Raw genomic sequence first — 20157 nt, 5'->3', positions numbered from 1 at the left:
GTATTTTTCTTTCTGGTTGAATTTACTACCTTACAGGATTTATTCAGTTTGTCCAAGAGCTGTACATTGCGTTTATGACTTAGTGTTCCTCATAAGGAAATGTTTTTACTTTGAAGGTAAGCCAATCAGAACAGGCAGCACAACATCTGGAACAGACTTTTTTTAAAAACTTCTCTTAAATAAAACAGACTGCGGTGAACTGTGTCATTGTCTTTTATCTTTTTATCAAACAGAATTTAAAGTAATTACAAAATGATTTACTGACAGCTTAACCATCCAGCTCTACATGCATCCAATCAATTACATTCTGTTGAAAAGCTCATGCAGAGAAGATTTTAATTTCTTTTTTCTTTTTTTTCTCATTAATTTGGTGTCACTCAAGCTATACATTAATTGTCAGTAAGGTTAAACTAGTGTTAAGTCCTTCAGTGTGGACTTTTAGGGTTGTTTTTTGTTGGTGGACTTCATGTACTTTGGCTCTATTATCATCTACAGCCAATTAAGACGTAATTAAATGAGACTGCTTGCATCAACTAATCAAGATTAAGATCACCCATAATTATAAATTCAGGGAGGGAACAAAAAGTTCAGCCAGAATATCAGCAGTGCCACGAAGAGAAATCTCTTCAATGTTGTGTTTCATTTGCACTAAGAAGTTGGAATATAAACTGAAATGCCCCCTGAAGTTGTATTTCCAACTTGGAAAGTTGGAAGAGCCTCACCTACCCCGACCTCAAAATCCAATATTGCTGCTCTGTGCATTAACAGTGGTAAAGACTGCAGTGATAGGCTCTTTATTAGCATTTCTGTCTTGTTTGTTTCGCATTGAAACAGTCATACACACAGTCCTGTCCAACTTCTATCTGTGGACATGTTTCTGTAGTGTTTGTATGTGCAAATATAGCATAATGTGTTGTTGTCAACTGGTAATGCTAACAATTAAGGTTTCCATGGTCATGGAGAAACTGGTATGTTTGTATGGAATTCCACAATCTCGTTTTGTCAAGCCTTGAAAGGTCATGGAATTAGTGAAGTCCATGAATGTTTTTGGAAAAGTCATGTCATTTTGCTGTATTTAATGAAATAAATGTTACAGTAATTTTTAATGGATAACCTTCCTTGCATCATGACACAACTTTATTTTTGGTTGTTTAAATCAGCCGTATCATATCTTCATAGCTATGTTGGCCATCACTCCCCTCTGTGAGAGCTCTATTGCTCCTATAATAATACAATAAACATTTGTAATCAAGTACTATACACTCTGTTCATGTAATGCATGCTAAATGTTTGTGGACATTTTTATTATGGATCTTTGCAAAGTCATGAAAAAGTTTTGAAATTTTGTCCATGAAAACACGTGGGAACCCTGAACAATGGCTAACCTGGCTGAAGCTTGTGTCGCTACCAAAATCTTGTTTTTTGTGACTTGTCGTTCTGACATATTTAACTTGGGTGTGATGTCATTTTTTCAAGCTCTGACTCACGTGGTAAATGGAAAGCAGCTCACACAGCTTATTTTTTAAGGCACTAAAGGCTAGGATATCGCAACCTCCTCTGTGGATATCATTTTGACCATTTATTTTGACTTTGTCTCCAAGCCCCACAACGCTATCCTCTGGAGTACCCCTTAAATCGAATGTCTGCTATTAAAATGAAATGTTAGGTTCACCCTTAAACTCATTAGATCTGGTCTGGAATCGAGCTGAGATGAAGTAGTTACTCAGGAGAGTGTGACAAGTCTGGCATGGGACAAGGCAGAGGACTTGGATATAGTTTCTATACAGAAATGTGAAAAACATGCACACGAACAAAGAAAAGGCGCTGTGGTCCACATTTAAACAGTTTGGACTTCCCTGACGTCTGGCATAGACGGCACTGGCAGACTGTGGGGTAATGTTCATGTTCATGAAGGCAGACGAGAGCCAGATATTTTGGGGCGTGGCCCGTCAAGTCTGAGGAGGTATGAGGTAAAAAGATGGGAAATCAAGTGCTTTAAATCCTGTCTCCTGGCAGTAGCGTGTGTTGGTTTCATGTTACATGGAGCACTTTGGGTCGTGCTATAAAATACAGGCACATTGTTACCGCTCTTCTGTTCAACACCTGCGCAGGTGTATTTCTTAGTTCACAGGAACATGATAACAAGGTCTCTGCACATTAGTTCAGTTCATTTATTTGTTATAGCCTGAGCTGCTATTCTAATTGTTCTGTGAATCAGATGGTAAGAACATTATTAAATGGCATTACAGCTGCAAGGATTTGTGGCCAAGATCTGCGGTGACCAACTATGTGAGCGTAGATGTTTTAAGCTCTGTGAATGTCAGTTTGAGAAGCTTAGTCACAGCGTGTTTATGCTTTCTTGCCAACATACATTAAATGTCAAAGGGTTGGTTTGGCAAAGTGAGTCTCAAGGCTCGAGCTGGATTACAGATACCCGTACTCCACTTTGTTGCTGGTTCTTCTTTTTCTTTGGCTTTGTATTGCATGTGGCAGGTCGCTGCCACAGTAAAGGTTTCTATGGTGACAAGGGGTCAACACAAAGCCTTCCTGTGTTTCTCCTCAAAGTTTTAGCCCTTGAATCCTCTTAAGTCATGGCTTTTTGACTTTTTCGCTTATCTGTTCCTCTGCATCCTGTTACATTAATGCACAGTCTACCATCATTAATATCATCCATCGTGCACATATTTTTGTAACACTAACATATATATATATATTGAACTTAAATAAAAATAATTGTATTGATTTTAAACATTTAACGAGATATGCAGACACATAAGAACCCACCCCCAGAACATAATATATACAAAAATAATAGTAATCATCATTTAATTTAAAAAAAATCTAAATACAAGAAAAATAACAAACAAATAATAATAATGATAATAACAATAAAATACTATTAAAAATATACATATAATAATGTAATAATATAATATATAAGCACACATTTTGGACCAGGTAAGGCACACTTTCCTCACAGTAACAGTAGTTTATGCCCTCCATTGTAGCCTTACAATTTGAGTATCTTAAATATTGCCTTTTTTTATTCTTTTCTTTTCTTTTCTTTCTTTTTTTTTTTTTTTTTTTTACAAATTATAAAAACATAAACATCTCCCAAATATCAATAAACTTAAAGGGTTCATTTCTGACTGTGTTGGTGAGTTTTCTATACTGTGAACTTTTACATCCCCTGGGTAATAATTTCAACACTTTCAAAAACTTAAATATTACATTTTAAGAAACAGTTACTTTAACAACATATACATATATACCTGTTCTTTTAAATACATTAATGTGTATTTTTTTGTATTCTACTGTGAATTTTCTTAATTTTATTTCAGGTTATGTCTATTTTTTGCAATGTCGTGCACAAGATCATTACCAAGTCAAATTTTTGTAAGTGCAAATTTACATGGTTACAAAGCATTTCTAATTCCAATGCAGAAAAATAGTACAGATTACTTTAAGATGCAGCTTCTTTCAAAGTAATATGCAATATTTCACACATCTATTTCAAAATGGTTTCATATGAGACAAGGATGAGAAGGACACAATTTGCAGAGAAACTTGCAAAAGTTCAGTTATTAGGCCGTCTTAAATGAGATCAGATCTGACTTAGCGTCGCCATGTAAACCTGCCAACAAAGACATTTTCTCACACACTGATAACAAAGAGGGCACAGTCCAAATTTTACTCTTTTCCTCCCACTTTGACGCTTCACTTAATATTTAAACACCAGCACTCTGAGACATTGAGCGGTCAGATTAAATATTTACCTAATGCCGTCATGTTTGGGCAGAAAAGCTGGCTTTATTGTTGGGAATCAATAAAGCTGTAAAATGATCAGTGGCTCAGTCTGTCCATTTTATAGGTTATTGATGTGTTTTTAAGTGGCAGCCATGTTGATAACATTTTAACTGAATACAGGAAAATCATGTCCAGTATGACAGATATTTATTGCTAACCGTGTTATATAATGCTGACGGTCACGCAGTTTGTTTCCATGTCTTCAGAGTGGGAGCTGGACAGGAAAGGGCAGTGTTGTCAGACTGGGCGAGGTTTGGTTGTTGGGACATTCGGTCTGTGATTGCACTCTGAAGGGATCTTTTCACTCAGTTTATTGGGCCATTTAACTGCAACGCCCACATCTGTGTGTTCTGTGGGAGTGAAAGACACAAACTCGTAAAGCCCTTTTAAAAAGTGCGATGCACACACGCACACACGCACACACACACACACACACACATATGAGAAGAGGAGGGCATCAGACCAAGAAACCTCAAACAAAGGGAGGTGGTTTTGAGACTCGGAGGCAGTCACAACATAAATTACAGTTGGCATCTCTTCCCATTACACTAAATTTAAGTGTATGAATGTCTGACATTGTCTCACCGGAGACTTTACTCACGTACAGATTCACTGGAGCGTTTTCTTCACAAGGTCTCAGTCGATGAGACACAGGGAGGGATTTTGCAGTTTGGGCAGGCCTCAAGTTCATGTTGAATGCCATGCAGTGTGTCCTTAATGAGGGAGAGAGAAGATTAGCCTGTTTGCTTACTGGAGCTTAAAGATTAGACGTTACCAGGATGAGATAAAGATGGTGGTCTGCGAGTGTGTGTTTCCAGGGGGGCTGTGGAGCGAAGGATTGTGGCAACAGACCTGATGTTTCAGTTAGATTTTACCTGTGATAGCATGAAGGTGAAAGGTCGAGGATTCAGTCACAAGTTGTGCAACCTTCTTTCTTGCTTTGGTGTCTGGTCTTCCATCAAGACATTCGATCCTGTCAGAATGTGTAGATGCATGACCCGATCTTCCCGTTCAGAGCAGCAGGGTGCAGCTCATGTAAGGCCCACAGTATGTGCTGCATGTTGTGTTTTTCCTGTGTGATTCCTCCGAGAGACTGGAGGTAATGCAATCATGTATGAAATGGGACTCATGTGGCCGGTGAGCAACGCAGCCATGTGAATACATGTGGCATTGATCAGCGGCAACAGCCAAAAAGATCTCAGCGGGGACAGAATAGAGAAGGTCTCTGTCAGTCATCTCTACAATCTGAGCAGTCAACATTTTCATTTTTATCCCCCAGCCAGCAACTTATTCTCACATGCAAAGTTAATGACATGGGAAGAAATGTTTTTCACTCTGCATGGAGCAGAAAGCACAGTGCGGCCTTTGTCATTTTATTTTTATGTTATACCACTGAAGTAACATTTCTGACTTGTTATGTAAAGTTGCAGTGATCTATTTTAATCCATATTGGCATATAAAGTGCCCATTATGCCAGTGGTTCTGTCTTCTACTCTGGATTGAATTTTGGAGGTCATGGGATGACTAATGGGATTAAAAAAATGAAGAAGGAAGGAATATTTCTAGTCTAATTCATACACTAAATCACACGAAACGAGCCTGACAGGAAAAAAAAATGATTTTCCTCAACGGTTTGCCTCTCTGCATTTTTATTTTTGAGATGTTGAAACAAAGGTCATTGCTTTTTAAAATGTCACTTTCACATTTGGGGATAAGCAAAGAAACAAATATGTCCAGCAGCAGAGGCTGAGAAATCCTGAGTTTTAGACCTAAGTATGGGTCAAGCTTATTTTTATATACAGATATCTGCATATGTATTACAAAAACTAGAGTCAGTGGAACAAGATTTTGGTACTTGAAGCGTTCTGTTTTGTAGCCTAAATAGTACTGACCAATCACGTTTGAGTGAGCTTTGGTTGTCTGCAGGTAAACCGTCCGTTTGTAGAAAAAGAGAAGGCAGAACGCATTGGTCAAAATGCAATCTCACAACCCATTGGCCATCGTCAGATGTCGATTTAGAGTTTTATACGTTTTTATCTAACTTATCTGCATTTTTATGCAAATATCTGTCTGGTCCTGTCTCAACTTGCTGTACAAACTATAAGCAATAACCACTGTACAGTAGAGGAAAACGTGGCCTAGATATACCCCCGAAATATTGGCCAATGCCCTCATATCCGTTTTCCAAATGGAACATGGAACCAGTGCCGTTCCAGTTCCCACATCTAATTTTGAACTGTTAAGAGCATTTTGACCAAAAGTAAATTGATACAGAATGCAAAAAGTTGGTTCTCAGCTGGGAACAAAAAAATATCAGGTAAGTACGAACCATGAAAACGTCATCAGGCATTTCATAATTTACAGGTTGGAAAGTGAGGATGGAGAGGGCAACAAAGGAGCCAGAGATCATGATATAAAAAAGAGCGTGCAGTGGTTTCATCTATAGTTGGTCAATGCTTGTTTATTGGGTAAAAACAAATATCTATAACACAGGGACGTCCAAACTTTTCCGAATGGGGGCCAGTTTAGAAAATGTGAAAAATATCTAAGGGCCGATTATTTAATCAGCCAGACAGGACATGGCTGCTGTTAGGTAACCTTTCCGTTTGCTTGTTTACTGTCTGTTAATGAAAATACATCAGTTCAGCCTGCATAGATCCTACTTGATGCATGTCAACAAACTGTTTGATAATCTTCCCATTGTGAGGTGAAGGGAGAAAATGCAAAGTGATCTTGCTCGATGAACCAATATTGTGTGGTGGGCCACATATATTATGAAAGTCAAACTAAGGTCCATTTAAAATTGATTTGAGGGCCACAACTTCGGACATGCCTGCTGTAACAGAACAGGCGACTATTATAATGCCAATTTTTCCTCTACTGTTTACTTTTTGCATTGTACAAAAACCTCTGTTGAAGACACAACCTTTGGCATTGGTTCCGAGAAACACTGGATCACACTTCCCATAATGCAACTTGAAAAACTACTTAGTCTGACAAGTTTTTACAGTTGTTCTGAGTGGCCAGTAGTTGCGTGAAGTAGGTGTCAGTGTTTGTTTTGGAACGTTCCAGCTGACATTGCTGACTAGTGTCAGCATGGGAGCAACGTTTACTTTGTAAAACCTCAGGAAGCTATTTTTATTTATTCGTTTTTATTATATCTATTTTTTATCTATAAAAAAAGTTGCTGGGAACTCACTATATGATTTTGAACATTTCAGTTTGGATTCAACTTTTGCTAAAGACAATTAAATTAAGTTTTGTGTTGCAGTTCGTTTATATTCCAAATTCTAAAAATTGACAGAAAGATTTTAATTTTTTATCGAAATGCATACTGGTTCCAGATATCGGTGTTTGGTCTCATTAAATATGTGTCTGTATTGGCCCTGAAAAAACAATATCGTTGACTCCTGATACTGTTTTCACAAGAATAGGTCTTACAAACATCACTTGTGAGTAGAATTTGACATGTTAAATTGGTGGAGCGCTCCTTTAAGGGGTTTTATTAATCTGCTGCTTCTTTTAACTCAACACAAGCCTCGTCTCCTGTTTGACTCCCTCCCTCGTCCTTGCGGCACAGAGTGGGGTTGCCATGGCACCCAGCAGGGTATTCATGCTGTGTATGACAATGAGTGTAATGTCGGTGGCCTGGTCTAAGATTACAGGAACACAGAGGTTCGGTTCCCCCCGAGAGAAGACGGTTACAACAGTGAACCTCCCCCGACGGTCACGCCTGCTAATGTTAGACTCAATAAACACTAATCCTCCGCTGGGCCCGTCCTTATATTACACCAACTTTTCCCACAAATAAACGTAGGTGTGTTTTTTTCCCTTCTGTCTCACACCTTAAGGGTCAGTTTCACTTTTCTGTTGAATTTATTCGTCAGTGCTGCTTGAGCGGAGGATATCCTGCTTTGTACCAGGAAACAGTAAAAGAGGAAAACACTCAATCCATCAAAACTGCGTCTGTGCAAAAAGATCTGGAACCATTTTAAGAAGATAGTGATTTCCCGTTAGTTTATTGATTCCCTGAGATTAATTATCTGCCTCCCCCTCCTCAAATCATATCCTCGGTGACCTTTTGACTGTTGACGGTGGTTTTAAGTGGTTGCCATGTGGACGGCCTGCCAGACATTCCTATAGGAAGTTAACAACAATGAGTTGCTAAGTCAGCAACACTAATTCACTGCCCAGGGAGACTGCTATTGAGATATCCGCTCTGAGGTTTAGTCAGATTAACGTCTTCTGTCGGAGCCGAGAGGAGGCAGATGGCTTTTTTTTTTTACAACCCCACTGTGTGTCATGGGATCAGTTTTACACAGAGAGACCCCCGTCTGTGAGACTTATGGGCCTTAAGTGAGCTCGCTGTGCTGATAATTGTTTTTTTGCTGACTTTACTTGACATAGTCCTCACAGAGGATAAAACATTTTCTACTCAAGTAAAACAGAGTGTGTAGCAGCTGGATCAGTATATTTTAGTGTGGAAAAACTGCTCCGTTGTCAGTTGTAGGCTACTTTTTATTTAATTGGACTGGTAAAACGCTGTGTGGCTAAATCTGAGCTACTTTTGTACCATTTGGGAGGTTTTCACCTACAGAAAATTCAGCTATATTCCAGTAAATCCGCCCCTCCTCCAATAAATTTGACTGAGATTGACAGGGCAGTAAATTCAGTAGGCTCAGCTCGACATGCAATGACTAACTGCATAACTGGAGACCAAATGTCATTCTAGGTCATTACAATTCAAATATTTTATTCCTATTCAAAGAATTACTGGTTTGTTATTATGCAGGTTTTAGGCTTAGTACTGATACCGCTGTGTGAAAATACTGTTACAACTTAAAGTGCTACATATGTTACTCACTTGAAAGTATGTAAGTATAACCAGGAAAAAGTCTAATAATAATACAAATAATAATAGCTTAACATTCAGTGGAAGTGCTAGTGTAGACTCTCATTTTGACTCTCGTATTGACTTAGCGCAACTAATTACATATTGCAGTTTCGCACTGTGACCACAGAAGGGCGCCAACACAACTTTCTAAATGCACTCGGGGCGAACATGATAAACAGTTCAAAAGTATTTATTCAACTTAATAATTTAGAGCTGTAGGTACACTATTCGATATTATATCATTAGATTATAACTACACATGCATCCATGTGAAAGCAGGATTGTTCTGTTGTAGTAAGTTGAAGTGAAGTTAATTTTTAAAAAAAGTTTTTTTTTTACACTAAGGAGTAATTGGCTGATTATTTTCTCCATTAATTGGTTGGGTGGTTGTTTTTTTTTTGGTTTGTAAATACTCAAATAGAGAAATGCTGACACAATTATCCAAAGTGACACCTTCACAATGTTTTGCTTTTTTTTTTTTGTCCAACTAATAGTCCGAAACTTAAGATTTTTACAAATAAACTCAAAAAAATAAAAAATAAAAATCAGCATAACTCCATGTTTGTGAGGATTGAACCATGAAAGGTTTGGCATCTTTGTATAAAAAATAGTTGCAATAATTTTCTGTCAATCATCTAATCAACTGCATGTTTTAGCTGTACTTATACATACAATTTGGGTAGTGCAATATTTCCCTCTGAACTGTAGGTGAGTTTAAGTTTAAAGTGTCATGAAAAGGAATGACTCAAGTAAAGTACAGGAATACCACATTTGCACTTCATACCAGAACTTGAGTAAATGCACTAAATTACCTTCCACCACTACTTTTTGTGAGTCAAATCAGGCAGCATTGTCTGTGGTGCTTCATTGGTGGTGATTAAACATATGTGCAGCGCTAAAAAAAAAAGTGGTGTGTGTAATTGCAATGTGTGTGTTCTGTCATGTTTTGCCACGGAAGACATTTGATTAGTTGTTTATTTCCCCTGCTTCGGACATAAGTGGTTCAAGTGTGAGGGTTGTAAATGTTTAGTTTACATCAAGTGTGAGCTTGGCAGTGTTTTCATTGAGTGCCCTCGGGTTGATGGGAGAATCACTCAGTCACACACGCCACATGTTGAAGCTTAATTCACACATTGGTGCACAAATTGTTGTTGTCGGCACAAATGGAAACTTGAAGTCACATGGGGAAAATGCAACAAAAAGAAGTTGAAGCTCCAATTGGCTATTCAGTGGAAATCACTTATATGTGTGTGGCATTTATCACACTCAAGCTTGCACTCAAGTTGAAATAAACACTGTTGATAGTAAATAAAGTACAGCAGGTAGATCGCGGAGCACTTGCTGTTTTTTCTACCTCCTTTCACTCATTATGCTCCTTACATTAATGAGATGTAGCTGATTAACTAAAACTAATTTTCCAGTCCTGTGGGTAAGGTTGTGTTCATGCCCTTGTGTCTGCGCTTCATATGGGGATAGTTGGTGCCCAGATGCTAATCATTCATCAGCAGTGGGATCTGGTTTGTTTTGGTGCTCTCGCTGAGCTCACTTCTCATTAGTAAACATCGCTCTTTGTGCTCTGTAGATGAGTACATTTTTTGTGTCAGTATGTCAGCAATTTAAACCATAATGAGCTTTGGAAAAGTAGTAACTGTTTCATAAAGGCCACTGGGAGCAAACCAAATATTTCTCTGTTTCCCTTTTATATTATGGCTCAGGGGTCCCTAATGCATTCTTGGGGATACCACTGTTATTATGCAGAGCAACAAAACCTCCGTCTACATTCTTATCCTAACCACATTAAAGCTAAATGTAACCCCAGCCATCTCTAATCTTAACCTAAACGCAAACATTTTAACTGAAACTAACCGCCTAAAGGCCTATATCTGAAGAAAAACATTTTTATTATGTCTAAACACAACCTTCCAGTTTGGCAGTAACAGCATCTCTGCCCATAATAACCCAAATTTTTGCATCTGCAATCTGCCCTTTTTGGACATCTTTATCGCAAAATTTCCTTTCAGGAATTCAGGCTGAACTGGAGAATTCATTTGTAAGAAAAGACCACAAATGGAGCGACGCCGGCGAGCTGATTCAGGCAGACAACTCGAGCTGCACCGATATACACGTGCCACGCCTCATGCTCTGCAATCATTTACCAACGCACCCTGTCAATATAGCGGTCTATTTAAACTGCAAAAATCTCCCTCTGCCTGTCATGCCACCACTGCCCTGCGTATTACTGCATGATTCTTTCAGCCCCGCCGCCACCCCAGCATCCACCTGTGGGCTCCGGCAGAGGGTTCAAGATGTTTTGCTCATCACTCCCCAATATCTCTATGTAAACATATCTGCGGGCAGTGATGAGGTCGGAGTCTAGATGCCAAACTCTAACCATGTTTTGCTGCTCTAATAAGTATTTCAAATGTGAACTGTCTGACTGAATTACACTACCAATCACATTGCGTGACAAAATACAATGTCCACAACATACAAAAATTCTCCAAGTATGACATGAAAGACGAGTGCAGATTGACACATTTTTTTGCCAAAAATGTGTTATTTCTGTCAAGCAACACTTCTGAAGTATCAAGCGCCAAACTATAATTTAGGCCTAACTGTCCCTAAACTGGTGCTATTAGTGACCTCTTGTCTCTGAACCAGATAACTTATTGAAGATTAGAGACTTTGACTTTGACATTATCAAGTGAGGTAACCACTTACTTAGATACAACTGTGTCAAAGTTCACGTTCAGTTTAGAAGTCTTTATGGCACAACTATCTTACTGCTTCATGCTTTGTTTTACCATAGGCTTCACATGAAAAAAACCCCAAACCCTCTTTTCTTGAAGGAACTTAACGACTGCATGTTGCTTCAATTACGTTTCCCCATGTGTGAAACTCTGTAGATTGTTTTTGAGACTGAAATGAAATGTTTCTAAAATGTCTGGTTGTCTTTTAAAGCAGCTTAGTTTTATGATTTGAAAGCCTTGTGGCTTCTGTCTAATAGGCTCCCACAGTTTGTATGAGATGCTGTCAGCCTGCAGAGTCAGATTGGTGGTATTTTGATGTGGGGTACTCAGAATAAAATTCATATTATTTTTATAACTATAAGACAAATGTTTCCAAGACTCTCTTTTTTTCATCTCTCTCACTTTCACTAACATGTTTGTCTAAGGGCACCTCCTGGACGTGTAGGGCCGCATGATATGGGGGGCAGGATATGTGATCGCCCCAGCAGGCAGACCTGTGGTCACTTCTGTGGGAGTAATGGAATTTCGCGGTCTGTCCCAGTACTGATGGAATTTCAAAAGCAGTCAGGCATGGTTCATATAACTCATATAAATAGACCACATCGGTCATGATTTAGAATGTGGTTAGCAGAGGAATGTCAACTTCAGTACTCTGAGTTGTTTTCGCTGGCAGCACAAGTCAAGCAGAGACCGCCCTAACCCAGGTGTGTTTGTGTGTGCTGCAGCAGACCCACCTGTTTCTCTCAATAATCTGCTGGTGTGTGTTTGTTTCAGGTGACCTGTCCCCGGTGCAGATGTCCCCTGTCCCCCAGTCCCAGTTCATTCCCTTGGCTGAGGTGTTGTGCTCCGTCATCTCAGACATGAACTCTTCACAAATCACCGTCAACCAGGAAGCACTTATCAACTACATGAGCAAAGCCCACCCAGGTAATCCAGAAAATATTACCTCCGCATACTTGTTTAGACTAATGGACATTTAGGGAAATGTGCTGTGCTGCTTGGGTATTTGTTCTTGTATATGTCAGTTAAAAATGAATTTGCTTAGCTTTGCAAAAAAGTCTAGGAACAGGGAAACATGGCTCTGTCCTAAGGCAACAAAATCTGCCTACCAGCTCCTCTGAAGCTCATTAAAGGTCAATTAATATTATCCACATCCATCTGTCTGCAAGGGTCCGCTTTGGTCCACGTGACGGAAATGTTGTCCACCAATGTCTGTGAAGTCCACACAAATGTCTGAGTGCAGCTCATTTTTTGTAACAGTGCGGACTGTACACATAGCAAACATGTCAACCAGGCACGCTTCAATCTCAGGTTCCAAACTCTCTTTTATTATTAATTTATATTTATATGATTTTTTGCTCCCACCTGCCTGTATGCACTACTGTAGCCTTGTATATTGTACATTTATGCGATTTCAGTGTTGAATTGTTTTATGTATTTGTATGTATCTTTGCTGTGTCTGTGAGTTAAGCCCAAGACAAGTTTTCACTGAGGTGGACAATAAAGTTACTCTATCTATTCATCTATCATTCTAAACTCCAGTCCTGTCCAGAACACTGTAGTCAAGCCAGCTGCAGTGGCCTCAATATATTGATGTTACTTGTAAGTTGGATTTTTGACAGACATTCGCTCCAGCCCCAGCATTGTCTTCTTAGTATCACTTTCAACTGAGGATGGTAATAGGAAGATGATAAGGTCACCTCCCATTCCTCCCATTTATTGCTGGGTGCTGATGCAGACCCTCAGTGGTACTACAGTATAAATACAACTGTGTCCTTGTGACTGCAGCTGTTTGTGGATGTTCAGTGTGGAAAACGTGTCTGAGCCTTAAGAGTTACAACAAATATGAATCTGTTTTATCTGTACAAAAAAGTGTAAAAACATCAATTTGCTGCTTTATGAGGGGTTAAATGCCTGTGTTTATATGCATATGGGGTTATATGCAGTGACCATGTTAACTGATGACTTTAGGCTGAATGTGTTCATGGATGCTTGCAGTAGTTTATAGTTGGCGTAGATTATAAACACAGATATGTATGCATTTAAAATTGATTTAAGGGAATTTGAATGCTTTCAGGAGGCCACCTCCATGTTGTGTTTGTGTAACAGCTTCCATCAGTAAAAGCAACCAAGAAGCATTCAAGTCACCAGTTAACACAGTCACTTATTAAACCAAATTATGGGACTCTTTCTCGAGTCCTGCACATTAGGTTAACTCCCTTTAAAAGTGCTACCTTGTTTGTTTACACCATGGTTGTTTCTTGTAATAAAAAAGCATGTAAGATACATTTAGTGATCTTGGCGGTGCTCGCTGTTTACCTGTTTCCAGTGTTTGTGCTAAGCTACACTAAATGGCAGCTGGCTGTCACTTCATATTTAATTGACATATATGAGAGTGGTTTCAATCTTTTCATTCAACTTTGTGCCAAAAAGCAAAAAACATGAAATATTTAGATGTTCACTTTTAAACCAGACACACCTTGTCCACTTGTTTTTGTTTTGCCTTTAACACTTTTCTCTCTTTCTGTCTCTCAGGGATAACCATCCCGACTCAGGACATCCTCTACAATGCTCTAGGCTCTCTGATCAAGGAGCGTAAGATTTACCATACAGGTGAGGGCTACTTCATTGTCACGCCTCAGACCTATTTCATTACCAACACCATAGTCCGAGAGAAGAACTGGTGGACCTCTGGTTCAGCTGACGACCCCCCCTCACCTCCTCCTATTACTTACCTTCTGAGCAATGATGCCTGTGTTGAGAACACCCAGACGCTGCCAGTGGCGCACTGCAAGTCATGCAGCTGCTTCAGTCCTCAACAAACCTCCACCAATATCGCCTCAACGACAGTAACAGCCACTGTCCCTCCCTCCACGGTCCCAGACCAGCATTCTGTCTCCGTTTCCATAAGTGAATGCACAGGCAAGAGCTTAAAGTGGCCTCGACCGATAGATCACAAACCCACAGTGCAGCATCAGTCCACCTCCACAGCCGCAGATTGTCAGGCAAGTGAGATAAGCAAAACTACAGCCACTTCTAACGCCACGGGCCGCAAAGACAAAGACAACAAACCAGGGAGGAAGTTCGGTCTCAGTTTGTTTCGGAGAAACGGAGCTAAAAAAGAGAAGCCAAAGAAAGAATATGCATCATTTTCAGCCCAGTTCCCTCCAGAGGAGTGGCCGGTAAGAGACGAGGACGACCTGAACAACTTACCTCGTGACCTGGAGCATGCGATCATCAAACGCATCAACCCTGAACTGACTGTGGACAACTTGACGCGTCACACGGTGTTAATGAAGAAGCTGGAGGAGCGAAGGGAGAGGGGCGTAGAGAGGGTGTTGGACAGGGTTTTGGATAAAGACGATAAAGGAGTAGACAAGGGAATGTCTACTGAGATCCTTGCATTCTCAAAACCCAGGCATCATCACTCCTCTAAGGCAGGGAAAAGGTCCGCTCATAAAGGTTCTCGCAGCAAGAGGAAGGCCCATTCCTCCAGGGAAAAGCAGAGGGAAAGGGTTATCAGTAAGGCTCCCATATGTGCTGACGATCATCCAGAGGGAGAGGATTTGATCCCTGCTCGGCTCAGAGTGGAAATCCCTATTGATGAACCAGATCAAGTGGAAGAAGGTGGAGCCGTTGAGGGGAAATCTCTTTACAAGAAACGTATTGAAAACCCTTTTCAGACTCATCCAATCAAAGACCCTGAGGCCATTTTCCCTGCTATCATCAACAAAGAGCACAGAAGACGAGAGTTGAAAGAGGGCAAGGTTTTGGGGCCAGGGAGAAAGGATCGAATAAGTCACCGATCCAAATCGTGGGACCCGCATCGCGCCAAAGCGATCACGGCGGATGGAGAGCATGCAGGGAAATCCCCTACATCTGAGGACAGGTATGACCATGTGCATGAGATGGACTATAGTGCTGACCATCTGCTCCAAGCAGACATGAAGCTCAACAGAGAGCTGCCGCTGGACTACAGCTCTGTGTACCCACAGAGTAGTACGCTCCGAATAGACGACAAGATCCGACATCAGAAGGAGGGCAACAGCAAGGAGAGCTGGGAGAGAGAAGCCAATAATGAGCCTGATCACAATCGAACCGTAGATGACACCCTCCAGTACTCCAATACCATTCTCCCTACCCATCCTTACGAGCCTGTCATAAACCACTCATATGACCCAACTCCGCCCTGGCCCAAGCCCTCTTTACAGCGGAAACACTCCCTCAGACTCTCCAACCCTCAGAGGGATGATCAGAGGCTGGAACTTTCTTCACACCAGAAGAACTGTGAAACTACAACCACCCAGGAACAACGAGAGATAAGACCTGTCACTATCAGCAACAGCAACAGCAACAGAGAGCAAAGGACCATGAGCCAGGGAGAAAGACCAGAACTGATACCTAATAGCACAATAACAGACACTGATCTCTTTATAGAGGATGACTACAGGCTTTATCAGAGAACAGATGACCAGGAGGACGAGGACGCCTGTAGCTCCTTGTGTCTGAATGAGGAGGAGATTATCAATGCTGCATCTGCGTACCAAACAGGTGCAGCGGACTGCCATGGCCACCAGTTGGTTTACCAAAACCTTGAATCTGATTTGCAGTATCAGGGACATCAGCATCACTATTATAACTTCCACCAACCACAAATTGCCTCACAAGATTCAAGGGACAGCACTTTCACAGATCTCATTCCTTCAACAACCCAGAGGGAAGCTTCCCTCAGTCCCACCAGATCTGGAGAGACCAGCTGGAGACTTCACCATCCTCATCAGAGGACTCAGTCACCGGGGGCCCAAAGTGAATCCAGCCCCAGACAAGGCACATTGATCCAGGTGGAGAGACGACATGAGGTTGATTTGGATTGTCCCGAACCATCTGAAGTTGCAGACAGTAGCATCTTTGACTACTGCCAGACCAGTGAAATAGAGTCAGACACAGAGACTGTACGCAAGTCAGCCGATGATGGCGACGGTGAATCTGCTCACTGGGCAGCTGAGGTCGAGGAAGCCAAGGAGGACATGTTTGATGAGACAGGTGTCCCTCAGACCCACAGAGCTGTTATGAATTCACCCGATGGAGCCAGAGGGGCCGAGACCAGGGAAGCGGTGGAGATGGGGGAGAACCAGAGCATCACGGGAGACAGCGGTATAGATTCTCCTCGGTGAGTGCCTCTCTCTATGGTTGTTCTTTTCGGTTGCAATAACATATTGTGATATAGTGTTTCCATTTCGTATGACTTGCTCTGAGACCAGAGGTATCTTTTCAAAGCCATGGAACTTATTGAAAGGTAGACAGCTAAAGGCTGTGACACACCAAGCCAACGGCTGCTCTCCGCTCGAGTGCTCACGGCTCCTTGTCCCTAGTCGACTCTTGTCAACCCTCAACAACCCTTGTCGGCATTTTTGCGGAGCTCGTCTGCGAATTAAATCACTTTGATTCAGCTCAGCGCACAAGAAGAGAAATGGAAGGGAGGAAGTAAACCAGCAGCTAAAGTTAAGAGGGAGTGAAGTCGAAACAAACTTATTATATGAGGTAAGATTGTTTTTCTTTAACTATTGAGCTCTAAACAGAAATGTTCCCTGATGGGTTGTTGCTGTTAAGTGGCACAAAGTAGATATGTTTTGGTTTTTTTTTTCAGTGTTGGATTGTGTTGTTAATGTGCTACCAGGCAAACTAGCGTCACGGCAGTCTTTTGGATTTCCATTTTGAATGACTATTACAAACAACCAGCATTTGCTGGTATAAAGGAGTATCTCCTCTCACATAGCTGTAGAACATATGTGCTGGTTGGCCATCAGTTTGGTGTGTTCCTGTGCAACTTTTTGGCTGAGACATGACGGCGTGAGGGCAGTGCAGCAGGGAGCATTTGTGCTGCCAATTCTCGAATGTCAGCTTGGTGTGTCACGGTCTTAACACAGAATGAGGCTGATGTTAAGTTTTTAAGGTGTGAAGAGGAAAAATGCTCCACAACCAGTAGGGAAATTTGTCTAGTCCTTTAGGGTATGTGTCTGTATTTCCATACTTTTTATTCATTGTCTATGAAAGCAGCTGTGCAAGGTATTCTGGTACTGCCATGTCGTGTTTTGAGAGACGTTTGTCCGCTCTTAATGTGTATGAAGTTGGATCTAAGCAATGCAAATCACATTTCTATTTGGTGCATGTCTACAAACTATGATTGCCCTGCTAACGTGACTTTATAAAAAATGAGCTGCCATGTTAGTCTAGTATGAAATCCAACAGCAGAAAGTCCACATAGTGGCATCAAGCGTCCAATGCTGGAAAGTGGCACGAAACCTCAAGTCCTAAAACGTTCCTGTGGACACGTTCCATTGGCCCAGATACACATTCTCTTCAGGCTGGTATTTTCTCTAGTTTTCACACCTTCAGCTCAGGTTTTATCTCTCTGACCAGACTGTCCCTCCTTATTCTGGAGAAGCTTTAGAGACAGGCAAAATAAACCCTGTACTCATGTAAGTTAACCTCTGGGTTACATGTCTGTGGTTGGCCTCTAAATTTATGCTTTTCCTTTAAAGTAAGCTGAACAAACACCTGAACAATTACAGCATCCAGTATTTGGACAGGAGGGAGTCATTTTGATAATTACGTGTAATTGCTGTGCAGCACTTAAATTCTCATGTTATAATCAAAGAAGGAAGAAAAGACTTCTTTTCTGACATTGAACTCGCTGTGCACCCCAGTATTTCTGTGGACAGATGGGGTGCATGAACACGTCACCTTGTTTAAATGGCATATTTATGGAAGATATCAACCTCATGCCCTCCTTTTTTTCCCCCAAAAGGACCCGCGTCAGTCTGGCCTCCAGCAACACCGTCATTCTGGAGGGTCTCAAGAGAAGAGGTTTTTTGCAAAACTTGGAGAAGCTGCACTCAAAGAGCAGCGGCATTCGACCACAGAGCTCACTGCTACAGCTGACTCCTGTCATGAACGTGTAGCAGCCCCGAGTTGCCTGCCGAGACTTTTTGTTGGAGCGGACTCATGTTCTCATGTTGCTCTGTATGAACAGGCCAAAACCAGGTGACTGACTCTTCAAATTTATGCAACTGCTGCAGTATATCATAAACCTATCTATTAAGGATGGTTTACACTTTGTTGCCTACCCACATACTGATGATGATGATTGATATATATATATATATATATATATATATATATATATATATATATATTTCAATTACTCTTTGTAAATAATTTTAAAGGGAATTGCTCAGATTTATTCATTCACGAACCACATTGTGAGTGTGCTGTTAAATACATGGTATATCTACAGCTTTTTGAGATATAAATGTACAGTTTTTCTTCTCCAAATCTCTAATTAGTTAAAATGTTCATAGCATGAATAACATCTCCTAGTGTTTCCTTTTTCTCTTGTTATGTAGCAATTACCACAAATAAAATTGTGTATGTCAACCAATGTGATCCTTGTTGTAATATCACTTCCTATAAAACATTTACCACCAGCAGCAGATGAGTATCTGCAAAAACACATTTTAAAGGACAGGTCCATATTAAATATTAAACATCTTTTTTTTTTCTCCTGGGTTTTGTTATTGTGGCAGCTATTTATTAATCTAGATTGTTTTTGAGTGAGTTACAGGGTGTTTAAGATGTCGGCCGTAGAGATGTCAACAATCTAGATTATTAAACAGCTCTTACAGGTAAGAGAAAAAAATATGTATTTTTGATTTTGGCATGAATCATCACTCTATACCCAGAGGGCTGATGGGTTCATATTATGGTATAATATAACTCTGTGGATCCCAACCTTGAGTGTCTACCTCCACTGAAGTCTGTCCTCCAGCTGTGAGTGAATGTAAATCCTTGTGTGAGTGTGGGAAGAAGGGTAGTTTCCTGGCATTGTATTGATGTTTTTACAGTTTGCAAGCCATTCCCAAGAGCCTTCGCCACATTGATCAAATTACACAGTAACCTCTGTTGCTCTGACTGGTTCAGTATCATTCAGATTCCATATAAGACTTCAATGTTCCAGCTGTGGGACGGATAAGTCCTATAAAATCTGATATAAAACACTCAAGCATAATTGCCTTCCCCAAATATGGAATATGCCCTTTAGATCAATGTAACTGATGTCGGGCTTTCTAAACTAAGTGGTATAGAGTGACATCATGTGGATTTATTGAGGCACTGCAGTGAGGAGTGGCATCTGTTGTTAACTGTTGAAAACTTACTTAATGCAAGAAATGAAACTCCGTGTCACCATCATGCACCAGCCTTTTTATTTTTGCAGGATTAAAAAAAATAGTGATATTGACCAGTAAGACTTTTATTCAGGGTTATCATACCTTTTTAAAGTTTTACTATGACAGGAAATGACCAATACTGCTTCAAATGTGAGATAACTCTTTTTATGCTGTTTGCTTATATAATCATGGTAAATTAAGTGCTGTAGAAGGACACTCTGCCTGTGATCCATGACACTGTGTCTATTTTCTCGATGTGATGAACTGTGTTTGTTTTAATGCCACGCAATGTTGTTTGTTTTTTTAAGATGCTCTAAAAGAAGACCCAATAAAATCGAAGAGTAAAAAAGACATAATATGCAGAAATATAAATTAATGTTTTTGAACATGCTTGCCAGCAAAAGTAAAAATGAAAGTCAAGCCCAGTTTTACTTGTTTGGCATTTTACCTCGCTGTATTGGCATTTTCAAGGCTCTGT

The 20157-nt window shown here is 40.5% G+C and overlaps 1 protein-coding gene across 1 annotated transcript in view; it reads left to right on the top strand.

The window, feature by feature from the left end:
- The window catches only part of stox1 (storkhead box 1), a 28782-nt gene extending 9885 nt beyond the window's left edge, over positions 1-18897 (top strand). Inside the window, exons 2-4 of the mRNA XM_042502728.2 lie at positions 12226-12378; positions 13987-16621; positions 18260-18897. Coding sequence (XP_042358662.2) covers positions 12226-12378; positions 13987-16621; positions 18260-18413 — 2942 coding nt within the window. The 3' untranslated portion in view covers positions 18414-18897. The remainder of the gene's footprint in view (positions 1-12225; positions 12379-13986; positions 16622-18259) is intronic.
- The last annotated feature ends 1260 nt before the right edge of the window (positions 18898-20157 follow it).

The sequence above is a fragment of the Plectropomus leopardus genome, chromosome 13 (genome assembly GCF_026936395.1).
Source record: "Plectropomus leopardus strain MGB_pleo_1.0 chromosome 13, ASM2693639v1, whole genome shotgun sequence".
Lineage (NCBI taxonomy): Eukaryota > Metazoa > Chordata > Actinopteri > Perciformes > Serranidae > Plectropomus > Plectropomus leopardus.
This window is presented reverse-complemented; position numbering and strand designations above follow the sequence as displayed.